The sequence below is a fragment of the Phlebotomus papatasi genome, chromosome 3 (assembly GCF_024763615.1).
Source record: "Phlebotomus papatasi isolate M1 chromosome 3, Ppap_2.1, whole genome shotgun sequence".
Taxonomy (NCBI): domain Eukaryota; kingdom Metazoa; phylum Arthropoda; class Insecta; order Diptera; family Psychodidae; genus Phlebotomus; species Phlebotomus papatasi.
In genome coordinates this window covers 9,335,280-9,355,538 of record NC_077224.1, presented here as the reverse complement: position 1 = coordinate 9,355,538, position 20,259 = coordinate 9,335,280, and the positions used below count along the sequence as shown (strand labels likewise).

The following is a 20,259-nucleotide window of genomic DNA, read 5'->3' as shown; positions in this document are numbered from 1 at the left end:
TTGTGTAATCCTTTGACATTCCATTTTCCTTTTTGGTGCATGGAAAATCCTTTTAATTCTACATGGTAGATAAAAACATGCAAATAATAAAGTTTTTCATAATATCAAAAGAGCGAAAGTTCTGCGTGTGTTTCCTCTTTCCTCTTTTCCTTTGAAATGGCTTAAAACTTTCTCCACGAATTCAATATGTGACATTCTTTCCTTCAAACTTATCCCCTTATGAGTCTGCGGAGAGGTTTCTTATTGGAAAATTATTAGGAAAAGGGGGAGATTCTTGAATGATAAACATGGAAAGCGTTTTGAAAACGGTGGATATTATGAATATTTGGCGGGATTGGCGGGACTGCTAGAAATTGGTGTTCCGCGGGATGGCGCTACTGGTCGATTAATCGCAAAGATGTCGTGATATTTTTTCGACAATTTCTTCTTCTTCCTCCAGCTGGAGTCAGTTTCTTCGACGAGAATCTCTTGAGAGCACGTAAAATTTATTTTGTGTCTCGCCGTGAATAGTGGCGTTTAGTTTGTATGTTTTGTGTGGAAGAAGGTCCATTTCCGAGTGATATGTGTTTGCTAGTGACCAGTTTGTGCTCCAAAAATTCAATCAAAGTGTTGTGAAATGTAGGAAAATTTTTTGCAAGTTGAAAATCAAAGTTAGGGACTGTTGCTTTTTTGTCCTCCTCCCTGATTGTTTTTGTTGTGCACCACCCGAAAGAAAATTGCAGAAAAGTCACAAATTCTGCACGGGAAACTCCTCCAGTTGGATGACATTAAGGTTTTGGGACTCTTGATCAAGTGCCAGTGAAGTTTCTTCAGTGATTTTCCATAGTATCTGAGTCACAAATTCCGTTTTATCTTGATGAACAAAAGTGATCTTCATGACCAACATTTGAGGACTAATTGGAGATTAATTGGCCGGAAGAGCAGGTAACTTGACTGTCTATCTCTGACCTAATAGGGCGAGGGATGGGTTTAGCTTGTAATCCGGGAGTAGAGGGAAGGGTTTGAGGAGCAATGATTTGGGCATTAGTTCTTGTGACACGTCAACGATGGCATGGCGAGAAGGCCTTCCATCTCGGCTCACGCATACTATCAGACTCTGGGATGGGAGGGAGTTGGGGAGAGGTCAAGAAACAGGTTCCGGTCCACCTTCAAGAACCTCGCGAGACTCGCGAAACCTCCGCAATATCTCGTAAACTCAACAGCGGATCGTTGTTGGTTCTCTGGAGTTTACTAGGTAAATTCCAAGAGATATCGGTCAAGAGAATGGTCAGGATTTACAAAGGCTCTCCCAGAATCTCTTTCATTCATCAAACATTCGTAAATTGCTTGTAATTTGATATAAATTAAAATGATTACACATGATTGTCCTTTCAAATCCGAGATCAATCTTTAATGACCTCTACACATTGGAAACAGTTTTCGTCAAAAATTGCATTCTTGACAGAATTTTGACGTTTCCACCTGCAGGAAGTGCAGACAATTTCCTTAAAAAAAGCATTTTTTGATGAAAATTACACCCAATGTGTAGAGGCCTTAAGGACGGGACTTTCAAAAATTGATGATCGGAAAAATTACCTTTTTCTGACTTTTCAGACGAAAGATAACTGTAGATTGGAAAGCCGTAGGAAAAACATTTTGAGACACCGGTGAACAAATCATCCTTGAAGGATTAAGATTTGAACCTACACAGTAAAAAAATGTGTGAGAAATAAAGTTGTGTATTTGAAAAGTTGTGTAAATTCACAAGCAATATGGTTGTAAATTGTAAAATTACTATCATAGTGGTGGTATGATACTAACATAATGCTAGTAAAATTATGTATTGTGTAAGGAAATTTGTGTATTGGAAAATTTGTGTGAGAACTGTCAAAATTCCATTGTTTACTATTGCAATTTTTCTAAGATTTCAGATAGATTTTGCATTTTTAACTGCCTAATTGTCTTCTGGAATCATTCATTGGATTCTTAAAATGTGCCTCAGTCGTGAAAAATTAGGAATAATTATGTAATAACAGAAAACAGAGGAAGCGTCATGTAAATTACAAAAAATTGACGATGCAACTCTTGGACATTTGCTGAAGAGAAGTAAGCAAGTCGGTAGCGCAGGCAGAAAACACGAGACCATCAACGCAAAGATTATGGGTTCAAGCCTCAGACACTCTCTTATTTTTTTTTCCTTTTTTTATTCTTTTTTTCTTTTTTTCTTAGTTTAATACCGAGACATATCACAGATAATACAAATAAACCGAACAAAATTGCTCTACAATCAAAATTATAGACAGGAAGCCATTTTATAAAATTGAAAATACACAACTTTGCCAATACACAACATTGCCAATACACAAAATTTACAACCATAGCGCTCGTGCAAAAATTACCAATCGTAGTGGTTGTAAATTTTTTTACTGTGTAGAATCAACTTTTTAAAGGTAGTTCGAATTCCTTGATAAAGATCTTTTATTTTAAATTGTCAAATTTCTTTTAAAACTTTAAGTTAAAATGGATCAAACTTCACATTGACCATGGAAATGTCAAATTAAAACAGTATCGTAGATATGGGTGACTTTGCCCCCCTACTGTTCGTGAGCTTTACTTTAATGCTAATATTTAACACGTCATGGAACCCTAACTAAAAGTGTCACGGAAGGACCAAGTGGCAACCGCTGCCATTGTTTGGATTTTATAAAATATTTTGACATTTTTACTTATATTTTAACATTCGGAGCCTCAGTCGGTTCTTTTCTGGTATCTGAACCAGAAATTTTATCTCCTTGGTCACTGTTTCTAAGAATTTCTAACCATTCGATGTTTTCATCTTCATCAGAATCATAGAAGAATGCTTTTTCATCGAGTGTTTTACGGCCTCAATAATTCACTGAATTTTCATTATTTTTCTTCTTAATAATTTACAAAAACACTTTAAAACTGTTCTTTTAACACTTCTACATAATAATAATCAAGAAAATTACATTCGCAAAACGGCAAACTCCCATATAAAATGCAAATGGCAGTAACTGCTACTTGGTCCTTCCGCGTGCAGTTTTTTTGTTTTTGCAATAGTTTTACATTAATATTTAATTTTTATTAAAAATTTTATAACGAAAAAATAGCCAGATGAATTCTGTACGCATTCAATCAGGCGTCCAAGCGAAATGATATATTCTTCATTACAAAAAATAAAATTGAAAATAAAATTGGAAGCGGCTGCCACTAGCGTCTTTACAAGTGTTAAGAATAGTCCGTGCCGATCCATTGGTACCGATGGTAGATCGGATTGATAAAGACCATACTCAAGTGCTAAAATTGAAGAAAAGCTTGCGAATAGAAGGGCGGCAAAGTCAGTCACTGAGGAATAAGTCACCCTCATCTACGGTACCTAGTTTTTACTATAGACTTTGCCTAGTAACCTGTGTTTAGTAGTGCTTAAGAGCCTAATACGGGTTTCAGACCTAAGGCTTAGCTATCGGCCTTAACTCCTCTAATTCCTTATCAAGCATGATTTTTTAGGAAATTGTTGTTTAAGATTGAAGATTGAGGGCGAATGATTCATTAGATTTTGAAAAATCAATAGAATTGCTTGTTATTAAGATTTTTGAGGCCTTTGGGAACTGGGCTAAACCTCCAGTCTGAAGCCGGCATAATGCCCTAAATACTCTTACGACTAAAGCCGAGAGACGGCTTAACGTAATTATAATCAAAATAATCAACACATTACATTTTCGTCAATTTGTGACTAATCCATCTCTCGGCTTAAAGCGAAAAACTGCTTAGTTAGTGGGAAACAGATGGGAATTTAGTCAAAATATTATTTTGATTATAATTACGTTACGCCATGTCTAGGCTTAAGTCCTAGATGTGTCTATGGCATACGTATAAGACAATAAATTATGAAAATACATTTCCCTGCTAAAATAGACCGCTCTAAATGAATCTCCGGTAAATACTTTTAATTTGCAAGTGTCATTTTTAAGACTTTTATAGTAAAACTTAAAGGCTTCACAATACGACATTGAAATGGAAATGTCAAATTTCTTACTTCTTAAATTTTGTTACGAGATTAAGCTGTCAACTAAGTCAGAACCATCTTGTCTTTACCTTCGACACAAAATACATATAAATTCCTTTATCTCAAAATTTAACAAGATGTTTAATTTTACTGGATCAAAAGCTTTTAAACTACACTTAGCTTTCCAATATATAGATGACAGCTGTCATAAACTTGAGTGCTTCAAAAACTCCCTCTTCACGAATTTTTATTTGTCATCTTCTCTTCCAATCATTCATATAACGGAAAGTTCGGTGTAAAGCAAAATAAAGTTCAAAATAACAAATCCGAAAAGAAATATCAAAATTCTTTAAGTTGTCTTTAATTTAAAAGCCAGTCGTCAAGAACTGAAAAATCATTCCACTTTTAAAATACATTGAATATTCTAACATTCGGCTCTTTGATACTCTAATGACAGTCAGTAGAGAAACACACGAAAAAGTCAAAAAATCGCTCTTCTCCTTTGGGTTTTATCTGTTATTTTCAGTCCCAATCAGTCGACTATCGCAAAGCCCAGTATACTGAAAATTTTGAATTGAGATGAAGCTTCATAAACCTTTAATCCAAGACTAAATTCGTAACCTGATAAAATTGATTACTATTCACTGGTCAGGCTATTATTTGGTAATAACCAGAGTATGGGGATTACCACTTATCGAGTACAACACACAATTTCTCCTAATCTGAAATAATTCTCTCTACTAAATCACAAATTGCTTGTATTGTGACATCAATCCTTTTAATTCTAAAGAGCTCTACACAATGGAAGATGTGTACGTAAAATGTCAATTTTGATGTAAAAGTTGGACTTCCATATCTATTGTCAAATTTACTTCACTCAGCACCTCCCAAATGACAGCTGTCAAACACTCTTGAACTTCAAAAAGAATCCTTTCTACGTCAGTTTTATCTGTCATTTTTATCAATTTTGAAAATTTCCCTTTCCCTGCATTTTGCAAAAAATGCATTATTCTAAAACTAATAAACTACAAAGACTATGTGTCACAATATTCCTTAAATACATAGGTCTGCTCGCAAACGAAAGTTCCATTGTGACGAAAATTTGTATAATAAATGTTATTCAATAAGCCCGTAAGATAAGAAAAATATTTATTTTTGGTCAAATTAGAACGTCCGCAGATATAGTCGATATAACGTTTTTAACAATTATCTGACTTTTTTTTATTCCGCCCAAAAACGCTCTAAAATTGGCCATTGGATTTGTTTTGGATTATCGTTTTCTTGAAATAATATTTTAAAAAAACAAACTCAGAATTTCATATTTTAACTCAGGTTGCTTACTTCTAATAGCTGTAAAGGTGTCTACACATTGAGAACAATTTTCGTCAAAAATTGCTTTTTTGAAGGAAATTGGCTGCAGTGCTTTAGGCAGAAACGTCAAAATTCTGTCAAAAATGCAATTTTTGACAAAAATTGCTCCCAATGTGTAGAGGCCTTAACTTGAAAACCAATTGCGGTCAAATTATGACACCTATCTTTTGGAAGGTTTTTTGATAATGGCTCAATCTATATGTCATCTTAGAGATTTATTGAATGACCTGTTAATGTATTGAAGCCTTAATGGAGATTCGAACCTGAGACATTTGTTTTTTTTTTTCAACTGAATCAATGTCAGCATTGCGTACCTTATGGCCCCTACATACTAGCAAGGCGTGAGCAATTTACTTCAATATATTGACGAAAATTTTTTATAGTGTGCAGCGGCCTTGAGTTTGACATCTGTCAAAAATACATTTGACAGCTGTCAATGTCACAAAGGAAGTTTCTGTCTAAATTTAAATATATCGATGGTTTCAAAAGCTTCCAAGGGGCTAATGACGGAGCTATAAACAGACATTACCAGCCGGAACTGAGTATCGAGGAGAAATTAAATAATACTGTAATTAGGGAAAAAAAAGGAAAATTGCACTTTTACCACAATCACATGCTCGTCTCCCAATGTAATCGACAGTCTCGAATGAGTCTGAAAATTAATTGACTGCGTTTGTTCACGTACTTGTGCACTTGGCACAAAACAAAACACCAAAGCAGACTCTTCCTCGAGCTGCAAGAAAATTGTAAAAGTATATAATGCATTTTTCTCCCAGTGCAATTGCTCGCGAAAAGGGGGAGGGTGCAATGGATAGATGACGATGATATAAGGGAATGAAGAAGAAGCTTGTCAGAGGTTGAAGATACACAAATTGACAGACCATGAAATATTTTCCATGAATAAACTGAGAATAGGAAAGAAAAAGAAAAAAACCTACGAAGAGAAGAGTTATTGGTTTCCACATGGTCCGTTCTTTCATCTAGAAAGACGATAGTGAGTTGATGTTGGGGGAAAATTTTCCAAAGTTGAGGGAAAGGGTCAAAGAGCTACAGTTATTTGATTAATCAATAATGAAAATGTTCAATTTCTCACACACTCTGGTGACATATTAAATTAATATGTGGGTGGAAGTCCTTTCCAAACCCTTCGATTTCTCTAGCCCTGGGGAGAAATACCAAATATAAACCCATTCCTCCCCGCCAAAGTGAATAATTTACCGTCTTGGTAAGTCGATTTGGATATCTTCATGGAGGCAGAGAGAAAGGTTTTAGCTCATTCAACTCAGCAGACATGCCTCATAAATCTCCCACAAATTATCACTTTGGAGATACCTTCAAGAGTGCTTTGTCAGACCAAGTGCAAAAGTAGGATCAAGATCGTGATTTTCTCACTTATTGAATTACTTTGCTAATTCACAAGAGTGTCTATCTCGTGAGAGAAAGGCAATGTTGACGGAATTTCGTGAAATATCCAAAATTTCAAATTAACGAGATAAATCACAAGCCAAAAGTGATTTTGTATAGTGATAATGATTTTGAAATTCATTGCAATTAAGGATCTGTGAGACACATTTCAATTAATTTTGAATTGAAGAGCTGCAGAATAGAAAATTGGATTTAAAGGGGCTTGAATATTTCTCATATGAAGACAAATGAACGGTATTACAAAATACTATAGCTTCCTGAAACATTTGTAGTTCATAGGGCCAATGGTAGGGGCGCTATAGTCTAAGACATTCGTCTACTTTTCCGTTAAGTTTAAACTAAAGAAAAACCGGAATCTTCATTTTAGAGTAGGGGAAAACACTATTGGACTAGCTATCAAAATACAATATCATAATGGGTCAAATTTATTAAAAACATATTGAAAAAGATATGAGTTGTTCGAAGCTTGAGTCGTCCGAAGGTAGAGCGCTTTCCCCTACAGTCGAAAAGTTTGCTGCTAAAATCGAATAAAAACACACGAACAGTTCCTAAAAAAGATTTCCCAGAAAAGCTAGGCAGACCTAGGACAAGGTGGCTGAATCAAATTCAGAATCTTGCCTTGAAACGCCTTCTGATCGAACCCGAACATTTTCCTGAAGTGGCGTAGGATCGACAAGCGTGGACTGCTAATTTGGATGTCATGAGCGCGCGACCCCAATAGCGATAAGCGGTTGAATGAAAATGATGATAATGAATGACATTTCCTAATGCTTCCAAATCGCCTTTTAGATCAGGAAAATTTCATGAAATCAAAATTTCCACCCCTTTCGCAAACTATTATACCTGTTTCTCCTATTCTTTTGCACTCAAATCTAAATTGAATTTGTTGTGACATTCAAAAGAAGAAGAAGAAGAGCACGAGAGACTGGAATAAACATGCAAAACTATATAGAAAGAAAGGGATAGAAATTTTGATTTCATTAAAAAAATCATTCATTTTAATAAGCCACTGTATTGGGTCAGAAAAATTGTAAAATCAGTAAAGGAGACCGGGGCAGATTAGCCACGTATAGTATTATATCGCTCCTTGGAAATTACAAGGGGCCAATTCAACCTGAGCCAACTTTTCAGGAGACAGCATGAAAGATTCAACTTTGTATAAATAATTATCTCAATTAAGTATGTTAATAAAAACAATTTAATTCTTTTCTATTTGTATGAGCATTATTATAAACATCGAAACATACATATTTTCACCTTTCAAAATATGTTTTTTTTATGAGTTAGCTCTTTGTCATTTTAAATCATGCGCAAATTTTCATGAAATTAGAATGACACGTGATCAACTTGCTTGAGTTAGTCCCTTGTTTCACAAAAATTTGAACGATAAATCTACCCCTTGACTTCAAATAAAACCGCGCAAGCAATCATAAAGAGTAAAATTTTGAAAAACTTTTCTAATAACGAAATTTATTGACTCATATCATCTGAGATTTTATAAAATTTTCTGTCTGAGTGCATTAAAACCTCAAAATCGCCAAAAAGTGAGTTGGCCCCTTGTAATTTCCAAGGAGCGATATAGTGGTATCTTATAGTTTGTCTGCGAAGGAATATTGAGGAAACTACTCTTTATTCTACAAAAATTTCATTTGGTGGCTAATTCTACCCCAGTCCCCCCTAAGTAAAGAATTTCATTTGATTAGAAAATATGACATCTTGTCAGTAAAAAATCCATTTTTTTAACTAAAAGACTGTCAAATTTGTTCAGTAATGTTTCCGGAATACCTTTTAGGTTAAGATAATTTAATTAAATCGAAATTCGCATTCTTTTATTTTCAAACGCGTTACCTATAGCTATCCCATTCTTTCGCACTCTTCTTCTTCTTCTTCTTTTGGACTTCAAAGTATTGGATTGAGTGCAATTCATTTTTAAATGCAATAGAGTGGGATGGAACTATGCAAAACAATGAATTTCGCCTTAATTAAATTTTCTCTTAATTTTCATAAAAAAAAATCTTCACAAAAAAAGCCATAACACTTAGCTTGAGAACTCTCTATTTTCGTTTTGGTAAAACTTTGTTTTCTTTTATATGATTATTTCATTTTTTTTTTGTACTAGAGAAATTTATGTCCATATTGAAGCAAATATCCTACGCTTGTGTCGGAAAAACTCTTCAATATGGACATAAATTTCTCTAGTGTGTAAGGTCCATAAGCTTGTTACCAGACTGGAGTTGAAACGATGAGAGATATTTATTTCCGGTCTTCTATGACTTTTAGATCGCAATTTTGAATTTTTGTAGATCAAAATTAAGCCTTTTTAGAGGCCCTATTTCAATCGATTTAGTTAAATTTGGATTTTTTGGAAAGTTCTTGAAATTTTCTCTATGAATAACTTGCAAAACATCGTTGTTGTCAAATGAAAAATTTAAATAACCGTTAGGAATTCTTAAAGTTCCAAATTAGAAGATTCTAAATTACCCTATCTTACCCTGCTACCTTTAAATTTGACACAATAAAATTTAATGCATTATTACATAATCTACACCACTTTTTGAATATTTAATACTAAAAAATTGTATCATTATTAGCTAGGGTGAATTTAAAGGAAAATCGGTCTTTCGCTTTGTAAGTTATAAGTACAAAATTAAATTTGAATATTTTAATAAAGTCTATTTGTTTATTCTAGTCTAAAATCTATAAAAATTGAAAGATTTAAAGTTATTTTTATAAAAATCAACCAGATTTTTTTGTACTGTAAAATCTTTATTATTTTGATAGATTGTATTACGTTGACGTAGAAATATGACAGAAGTCATTAATGTGATGTATTACTTTGACAGAAGTTATTACTTTGACATTTGTCAAATAATAAAATTTTGACATTTCTCATTTTCTTATCCATTCACTCTCACAAAATCTCCAATTAATCAGAGCCTTTAACCTCCCAATGAGCTTTCAAATTAAATTTCATAATATCTATGAATACGATCAATAAATTAATGGTATAATTTTCTCTCAATTCGTGGTAGAAAGAAGCAACTCGAGCGGATACCACCAACAACTGGTTAAGTATCTCTCAATTGCATTTGAAATGGGATTTGAAACCTTCCCAATAATTCTCCTCCTATAGTCTAATCAATTTGAATATAACCACTGAGAATTATGCTAAAATTGCTGAATGAGAGTGGTATAAGTGTGCCTCTGAAAGTGTGTTTTGCAAAAGAAAAAGACATTCCATTTGTCGTGAGCTCGTGCACTCAATGCCATTGTGATCTTTAACCTTTAACCGAGTCTTCGCCAAAAAAAAAACTTTGTCACATTTCCGAGAGTTGTTGTTGTTGCTCCAAAATCCGCGATTAAATGTGAAAGAAGAACACGAAACATTGTCTTTTTGAACTCAATATGGGGTCTCTTTTAATACGATCATACAAGATTAGAAAGTGATTGAAGAAAATTATAAAAGAGTGATTTTGATATTTTTTTTGAAAAGTGAAAAAAAAAGCTTGAAAATCGTGCCTGGTTATAAGTTTTTATTTATAGAGGTAAACTTTGTGAATGAGACGTTATTATTGTCTCTATTTACGAAGAAGGCTTATAAGGGAAATGACCGAGGAAATTGATTCTTTTGTTGTGGAAGAATTAAATATTTATCCAAATATGTCAATAGATCTATTATTTTTCATTTTAGTCCGTGCATTATACTCAAGAATAATCCCGAAGAAGATTTTCTTCTTTGTGTTATCTTGTAGAAATCTCTATGGTATTAGCAAACTAGGTTTCTTTTGTTACCCTTTCTATACATCCAAATGTGAAATTTACGTTCTGTTAAAATAGTGATTTCTGGATAAATGTGTGGATTATTTAATTACTTAGACGAAATATCTTAAAGTTTAAATTATTAAATTGCCTATTATTTTAATATAAAAAACAATATTTTTCATAAAAATCCTTTTTTAATGATAAATGTCCAACGCACAATAACTTTTGTTTTGTAAACATGGTTTCGAAATCGATTATTAGAATGAGCGAGATTGTTAGATCTAAATTCCATTAACCCTTTAAGGACGATTGGGTCACCGGTGACCCAAAAAAACTCTTCTACAAAGCTAGAAAAATAATTTTTTTTTTGGTCCCGCTCAATTTTAATGTTCGAATCATTTTGAAGATATCGCTTGACCCCTACGCATATCCTTATACGGAGCAACAGAGGCAACCTTTTCCTTCAGCAGGCACTAGCCTACTGATACTTCATTAGCCGAAGGAACTCATTTTGTTGATTTGCATTCGAAAATATCGTTTAAGGTAAGGAATAAAAAATGTACCTGATACAATAAAGAAATCTGAGTGTTTACGGAACTATTTAAATCCAAAAACAATGGTTCGAACTCAAAAAATGAGCAGTTATAACCAGCTTTCTTTTAAGTTGTTACCGTTCAGGAGCTTAAGCAACAAGAGACATCAACTTTCAGTCGTAGTGACCGCATGAAAAAATCATTATCTCCAGACGTTTCTTTCCTTTTTCTCCTAAAATATTTCGATATCGAATTTTCGAAGATTAAAGTTAAACTGAACTGGAGGGCCTATTTCTCAACCGATTTACTTAGGGAAGCTCTTGAAATTTCTGACTACAGAACTCTAGACTTAATGGGAAATAAATCGGTAAAGTACCCGTAAATGACTCATTTTATTCAATTTTTTTTTTGTTTATTGTTTATGTTTTGTTAAAAGATTTGATGGAGATATTAGAACTGACGATTGCACCAATTTCATGAGAGTTAACTGCCCACAGAGACTGATGCTCACTCACAGAAGACTTAGGACAGTTATACGGGCTTCAGACCTAAGGCTTTGCCATATAGCTTGACTGCTCTAATTTCTTATCAATCACGATTTTTTTTTTGGAAAACTTAATTTAGGATTGGATTGTTAAAGACAAGTAACCTATTAGGCTCTCAAAAAGCAATAAAATGGCACGCTATTTATGATTTTAAGACTTTAGGGAACTAGGCTAAACATATAGTCTGAAGACCGCAATAGAAAGAGCCCCATAGCAATCTTTCAGCACCCATAAGAGTGGTAGGAGTTAGGCATATTAAAGGAATGAAGTATCAGGATTGGTTGAATTCAGCCGTGGACTCGGTTAACATATGTCGAATAGGCCGTACGCTCTACACTTATATCTTTTTCGATCTAGAGACTAAACGGTAAAAAATATCGACTTCCACCAAACCAACACTCCAAAGCCGTGTTTCTTTTAGGATTTCTCTCAAATATCCAGCGATTTCTTTTATTTTCGGGAATGTTTTGGTGGTAGTCCAATGTAATATTTCGTCAATAGACACCTATGATCGAAAAAATTTCGACATCGAATTTTTGAAGGTCAATGTTAAATCATTTTGGAGGGCCTATCTGGAGGGCAAATCTGCTGCTTCGAACTACTTTCACTTGTGATTTCGGGTATTCCGCAAAGCCAATACCTTTGTCAGCTTTTTTAATTTGTCTTTAAAGGGCTAATATCCCACGAACAATAACTTATGTTTTGGAAACATTGTTGTGAAGTGACGTTTCAATTGAAGCGAGTGAAATGTAGATCTAGTCATCTTGCTCACTATTATATCTAGGCAGTTTCGAAAACGTTTTTACGAAACAAAAGTTATTGTGCATTACGCATAAGTCTGTTTCTATTTATGTAAATTGTAAAAAAGGCTTAATTTAAAATATGTTTTTCCTCAATTTTTTTTAATTAAATATATTTGTATTTGTATATAAAAAAAATTGGCTAAGAAATATAAAACATCTTCAGAAATCTAGAGGGGGGATTTCGGAATATATTTCATTATTATTTGCCCCAGAGGCAAGGGGTTACTCAAGTATGGAATACCGACACATTTTTCCGCTAGAATCCATGGAATTCACGGAATCACTGATCAGATTCTGACAGAATCTTAAATGGAATCCATACAGAATCACTAGAATCAATTGGAATCACTGGAATCAAATGGAATCACAGAATCCCTTATTTACGATTGCTATCATTTTGACAATATGATCCATCAAATTTAAGAAGTATTCCTGAAAATACCGAATAATGATAACTTTTACTTTGTTGAAATTATGTAGCTTTTTATTCCAAAAATTTTGCTTAAAAAGATCTATCACAGGTCTTTTTTTGAGTTCGAGCAGTAAAAATAGAAATATAAAAAAATATTAAAATTCAATCATTAATGTGAAAAATTGAATTTATTTTCACTTTTGATCTGAAATATTTATTATACAGCAAATATCTGGAAACTTGCAAAAAATATCTGAGAAATTTGAATACCGGAATAAACTGAATCACAAATTGGAATAATTGAGAATCACGGAATATCAAGTTGAATCATTAAGAAAATTACTTACTTAGAATCATTGGAATCACATTGGAATCCCATGAAATAACGGAATATGAACACAAATTTTCGCCCTTGAGTAACCCCTTGCCCAGAGGGTATTACAAAGCTCCCTTAGTGGTTCATTCCAAATATAAAATGCCCCTGCTGCCTGTTATAATCCTCCGAAATGTGTCTCGGCTAAAATAAAATCATACAGATTTTTTTAAATTTTATTTCGAAATTTTGTGGAGTTGTTCGATGGAGTGTTACATTAGACATTTGGAATAAAAAATTGATGAAATAATTCTATATACTTCATGATAATTTAATGAAAGTTTTGTTCGCAAATTCTTTTGCAAAAATTCAATGTTTTTTTTAACCCTATTTTTCTATTTTTAGTGGCTAGTTCTTAAAAGCAAAAAAAATGGAAAATATTTCGAATATTGTAAACCTCAGGACGGGATTTTCATTTCACAAGGGAGATTTTAAATTGAAATACCCATGATTAAATAGATCTTTACGGGATCGTGTTTAAATATTATGTCGATAGAACAGCTTTTGTGCTTCTTGGGGACTGTCTTAAGTTAGAAAACACTATCAATCTTAAAGGGATTATTTACAAACTTAACACATAAGGACTAGACAGAAATAAAGAAAATAAACTGTGAAAATGCAGATAGTGGAAAGTGTATTAAATTTCTCTGTCATTCGTGAAAATGAAAGAGTTCCAAGAGTAGAAAGACCTCAAATAGACACACAAGAAAAAAGAGCTACTGTCAGGTTTTAATGTGAAATTCTATCCACCACGAATTAGACACGATGTTTGCATTTTTTTTCTCTCACTTTACTATCAAATAAATTTTTCACCTCTACCCTTCGTAATTTTCCTGGAAATCTTTGCTGTTTTATTTTTTGTTTGAAGTGAGAGATACGAGAGAAATCCATCCAAGGTTTTACCATTTCAAAACACTGACCTACGAATATTTTCCCGTGTAAAGTGTATGTTGTGGAAATTCTACAAAATAACAAGAAGTTTAATGTTAAACAAACCTCTCTGGTTGGTGGCTTCTGAGGTGCAATTTTATTCGTTCGCGAAATTCGTGGCAAAGTGGTTGAGGAAAACGGAAGAACAAGTTAGTTATTTAGTTCGAGTATTGCACTTTGGGAATTTGCAAATTTCGCCGATCCATTTCATTGAACACGCAAAGTTATTCCAATATTGTAATGTGTCCAATTTCAATAAAACTTCACGCCTCATTCGGGAATAAGGGGGACATATTAATGGTGAATTTTTCGTGGTTGCACTGACTGAGAGAGAAAGTGTTGTGATTTTTAGGGAAGAACATACACTGGAGACTGTTTTCATGGTTCAATTCAAAAGAGTAAATAAAGGTAATAAGAGTAACAAAAAAAAATAGGGACAAACAATTGGCTGGTGCAATATTTTTTGAGGTAGAGGATTGTGCTCCAATGCTGATGAATTGCGTCACGCCAAAGTATTGCATTTTTGTGAATTCTTCCGTATCGACGTATTTCTATTAAATCACTCTCAATCGTTCACTAGGTGGACACAAAATAGAATAATACAAATAGTTGGAGGATGTGTGAAATTGAAAAAAAAATTGATACATCATCGTAGCGCTGCTCAGTGAGGGGTATTGGATATCACAGGGATTGGTTCCAACTGAGATCAACGATCTTAAATCACGAAAAGGTTTGCGGTAGGGTTCAAAATGGAATAATTTTGAAGCAGAATCGAAATTTGAACTGTAAGATCTCACTATTTTAGATTGGCAAAAGAAAGAAGCCACGAAGGATGTATTCTTTGATTGTAGGTCTTGCAGTTCTTCGTGGTCTTCTTTTTCTCATGGTCCATCTGAAACAGTTAAGGACTTTCCAAGTTTCAAATTTGGGTTCTGTTCAAAATTACCTATTGTACCCTATTACACTCAACAAATATTATTATTAAGGTTATAGGCGGTCGACGACATTGTCCATAAAAAGTAGGGGAAACTGGGGCAAAAAGTCACAAAACGGATATTTTATTTTTTATAATCTACCCGAACACCCCAGAAATTTCTAATTAGTTTCATAGGAAACTTACCGCTCTATCACTTTGTGAAAGTCATTTTCCTCTATTTTGTAATTTTGTAATGAAATTTATTTATCGAGACATTTTCTAAAAGATAATTTTGTGACCATTCCCAAAATTGCTGGGCTAATATTATCACATTTTGATACGTTCTATTATGGGCTCCGATTAATTTAAAAAATACATAAGGAAAACTAGGGCACCACCAATCATTGCAATTTTTGATCAGGTATTCAACTTCAGAGGATAGGACTTATAGAAATTTATAGGCATTATAAGGATGCTTGACCACTGTAGAAATGGTCGAGATAGTCCAAGTAGTTTAGAAATAAAAATTTGTGTTTGGTGCTATCCCGTGTTTAGTAGTGCCCCAGTTTCCCCTAAATGACATATTTTCATAGGAAATTTATTCCTTTACACTTTTCTACAATGGCGTTTTCTTTAGCTCAACGAGAAAAGCGCTTTTCAAGTTTTTTTTCCAAAGGCTATTTTTTGATAATAAAACTCTATTCAACTATTCTGAAAAAGGGCGAAAAATGGTGAATTGGGCGAAATGAATTTGATGAAATCTGCCGAAGAGTTGCCGAGTACTGGAAACTTTCCATCCACAAGTAGATCTTGAAAACTATTTGAAAAGCCAAAAAAGAGACTTTCTTACTTCTTGATAATTCCTCAAGGTGGTTGAAGTACATCTTTTTCGAATTTCGAAGTGCTCAAGTGTCAAAATGTGACGGTCTTCACATTGTTATGAGGAATAAAAGAGAACAACAACGCTTACTGTTCTTGTCCCATTATTTAATCACTCCATAATCAATGAGTAATTTTTTCCAGCTTTCTAGTGTGATATTTGATAAACTTTCCCCACCTTGTTGGAAAATTTAGTATGAAAATTCGAAATTGAATTTGAATTTTTCGAACATCAACGACTTTTTGTGCAAATAGGGTTCCATTTACTTTTTATCCAAGACACTATTGGAGAATCAAAATCTACTTTGTGTTTACACCCAAAGAAGTGTTTTGTGTTATTTTTAAACTAAATATTTCAGATTCAGTAAAACTCGACAGAGGGTGCAAACACAAGTAAATTTTGATTCTCCAATAGTGTCTTAAATAAAAGATAAATGGAATTCTATTTGCACAAAAAGTCGTTGATGTTCGAAGAATTCAAATTCAAATTCGAATTTTCATACTAAATTTTCAAACAAGGTAGGGAAAATTTATGAAATATTGTACTGAAAAGCTCGCAAACAGGTTACTCACTAATTATGGAGTGATTAATTAATGAGAGAGAAACAATAAACGTCGTTACTTTGTGAACAGGATGTACTTTAGCCACTTTGCGAAATTATCAAGAAGTAGAAATACTTCTTTTTAGCTTTTCAAAGAGATCTCCGAATTTTTCAAGATCTACTCGTGTATGATAAGAGAATTTTATCACCCTGAATTGAGCTGTGCGTACTATTTTATTTTTTTGGATATTTATCATTTTCACGGTCTACAACAATATGCGGCGACACATGGCAATGACGGTTCTTTTCGCCGTAGTACATCAGAAATTGCTTCAGCTTTTGTTACTTTTTGCCCCATACCTTTTATCTCTCTTTACCCCAAGTAGTAATTTTAATTAAAAATGAAATTCTGTAGAAAAGAATCTTCAAGAAATCAGAATTTTCATATCATTTAGGAAATATTCACCAGTGCATCAATTTTAGAAAATAAATAGGTAAAAATTGATATCTGCTGTAAGGAAAATATTTCAAAAACAGGGCTAAAAATAATTTTTTTTATTTTCTAAATTTCTTGTTCGAATTTTAAGAAATTTACAATATTGAAGAAGGTTAATGGAGGATATCTATAGAAAAAATTTAAGCCGCTATCATTTTTTACCTCAGAAGATATTGAATTTTTAAATTTTCGATTTCTGACTTTTTGGCCCAGTCTCACTGTGTTATCACACTTGCACATTAAAATTTTAATATGATTCACATTAATTGTCGCTGGTGAGAGTCCAAATGTGTAATTTGTGTGTTTGAATCATTTTGTATTCAAAATTTGATCTATTTGTTGATAAAAAGGTAGACTTGGCCCGCAAAATTTGGTATAAATTGATTTATAGCGTTAATGCGAAAAATTAATAGGATTTTCTCTTTAATTTTTTTAATGTGAAAAATATTTATGCTTTAGGTAAATTTAAACTTATTTTTGCAGGCCAAGTCCACTTCTTTATCAATAAATAGAAAAACCCCAACTATTAAGTGACTCAAAGACACAAATAACATATTTGGACACTCACAAGCGGCAATTAATGTGAATCACATTAAAATTTTAATGTGCAAGTGTGATAACGCCGTCACAGTTATTTCTTATAAACTATTTTAAGTGATTGTTAAAATATGGTTCATGTCATGGGTTGAAAAATTGTCTTTGCTAAAATACACAATGAGATTTGTTTCAAGGGAGGTGGGACAACATTGAGAACGCTTGATTTAATTAAGATCCACAATCGTTTTGCTTATCTAAATTACATTACCTTAAAATTTGAAATATGTAAAATATGTCATTTTCAATCTATTTCGGCTGAATATAACCGATGTAGCCTTACCGCCCCTCTTGTATTCTGCATTTCAGTAAAATCAGATAAACGAGGTCCTTGCTCAAAATTTTAGTTTGAAAATTCGAAATTCAGTTTGAATTTTTCGAACATCAATGATATTTTGTGCAAATAGAAAATTATGTACTTATGTACCTTTTAGCCGAGACGCTTTCGAAACTCATTTATAGCATCTCATACTTGAATCAAAGCTCATTTGTGGGAATATTCTGAAACAAACACAAATACAATTGTCTATTATACTCAATTTATTATAGTAATATTCTTCGACTAAAATAATTTACTCTTGAGTAAACTTTTTCACAAATGAGACATTTTTAGCTCAATGGACTTCAAATATTTGGGAAATTTATTCAAGTGTCAGTACTAAAACACCTTACATATTAATGAGTTCGTTTCAATAAATTCAACGACCACAAATTACCTCCGGAATTTGTTGTTGTCGTTTGGGAAAATTCATCAAAATAATTGTGCCGCAAATGTCTGTTACACGTTTCATGCGATAAAAAGGCGTTCTTATCGTTGAAAGTTTTAAGTTCAATGTTTGACAAAATAATCAACACATTTAGCTTTATAGGAGAGACCATTTTTGCCGCATTTTTTTTTTCTCACTTTGGTGCTGACAGAATTTTTATTGCTTTTTTTTCGTGTGCAAGATTTGAAGAATAAAATTAAATTATAAAGGGAAACATGTGAATTTTTCGCAATATACAGCTGGGATGCATGATTAAAATGTGAAAAGGACATAATGCAAATTTCATATTAATTCGAGAGAGCATTATTGTGCCATATAGAGTTGCAAATTTTAAGCTGTTTTCTGGGGCGTTGAAGCATTAAGAGCTCGTTGGAAATGTTGCAACAACCATTTTGACTCTAATCTAATGAATTTATGTTGCGTTTTTTTTCTTTTTGTTCCTGCAGAATCATTCTGAATTGTGAAATTCCTGGATGGAGGACAAGTGGAGGTGCAGTTGGGGAATTGCTGAATGTTTGAGGAGAGATGTTTCGTTAGAAAATTTTCACGTACGGCGAAAGTGACAAAATTTTTGATAAAAATTTTTGATCAGAAAAACATTTTTGGAGAAGAGGCGAAAGTGAAAATTAAATCGTATGGAATGTTGATGTGTCATTCGGATGGATCATTTGTGTGAAACTTTCTCTGTGATCCATCGTATTACTTTTTCGTTACTCTATTATTTGCATTTTTCCACCAATTGAACTGTTTTTTTTGTGAATTTGTGTGTGTTTTTTTTTATCTGTGTTCTATGTCTCGCCGAAGAATTGTGGCAACAATCTAACAAAAAAAAGTGATTATTTTGACTGGGTGAAAAGTGCGCGGGAAAATTTTGTGATAAACAATTGGAATTCCAGCAAAATGAATAGAAGCTGCTAAAATATTGCTCAGTGATTTTGTGAGCAATTGGCACACCTGAATTTATTGTATAACTCCCAAGTTGTGAGCGCACAAAAGCATGAATTTATATGGGTGACAATAGATCTAATTGTTAATTGAAACAATTACTCACCTCTTGTCATTTGCTTTTTTTTTTGAATTTTTATCAAAACAACCGTCAACAACATTGTTAATTTTAGTTACTCCCCTTCTCCATGTGGCATCAGTCCACAAAACTAACAATCAGTGCTTTTTTAAAAGTTAGTTGTCCCCCCAAAAAGGCGGGAGACTAAAGTGTGACTACAACAAAAAAGAAGAAATTGTGTGATTACACGAAAAATATAATTTAAAATATATTTTTCTGTTTGATTGTTATGAAACATACAAGTGGAAATTTTGCGAGAATGTTTCGCGGAAAATTGCGTATGAACACCTGTCGAATCATCTTGCTCACGTCTCTCGTGTGGCTGCTGATTGATGTGGCGCTCATAATGCACTACATGGACCTTCACGGTAATTGGAATACCGGTGGACGAAGATCCGATCATGGAGATTTGGAGGTGAGTTGTTTGCTTTATATTGCACAATCTACATAGAAAATCTCCCCTAATGGTTCGTGTCTAGACTAAAATTCCCCTATAATCTATTATAATTCCCCAAGTGTGTCTCGGCTAAAACAGAAAGCCCAGATTTTTTCCGTTTTAACGTTCAGTGAAATTAAAAAAGTATAGATTTTAAATACTGATATGCATTAACCAACAAACTAGACAAAATAATGACAAAAACTAACATATTTTGAAATTTAACCTCAAAATTGAGATTACCTGAGAAAGGTAAAGGTCTTTTTTTCCGGAATTCACGAAATAAAACAAAATATTTAACAAAAAATTTAGTATAATTTTTTCCCGCCAAATCTGTAGAGTAGGGTCGTTATCGACAACCTCACCGTGGCAATATGTGTTAGAGTAGAGGCTCTCAAATCTGAAT

General features: G+C 33.2%; 1 protein-coding gene across 6 annotated transcripts in view; it reads left to right on the top strand.

The window, feature by feature from the left end:
- Positions 1–447: 447 nt before the first annotated feature.
- The window catches only part of LOC129806634 (polypeptide N-acetylgalactosaminyltransferase 5), a 65,006-nt gene continuing 45,194 nt past the window's right edge, over positions 448–20,259 (top strand). For 2 of the 6 annotated variants that reach the window (XM_055855358.1, XM_055855359.1), the window contains exons 1-2: positions 448–924; positions 18,801–19,832. In XM_055855358.1, coding sequence (XP_055711333.1) covers positions 19,647–19,832 — 186 coding nt within the window. In that variant the 5' untranslated portion in view covers positions 448–924; positions 18,801–19,646. The remainder of the gene's footprint in view (positions 925–18,800; positions 19,833–20,259) is intronic. The other 4 variants (XM_055855360.1, XM_055855362.1, XM_055855361.1 and 1 more) reach the window with 4 other exon arrangements.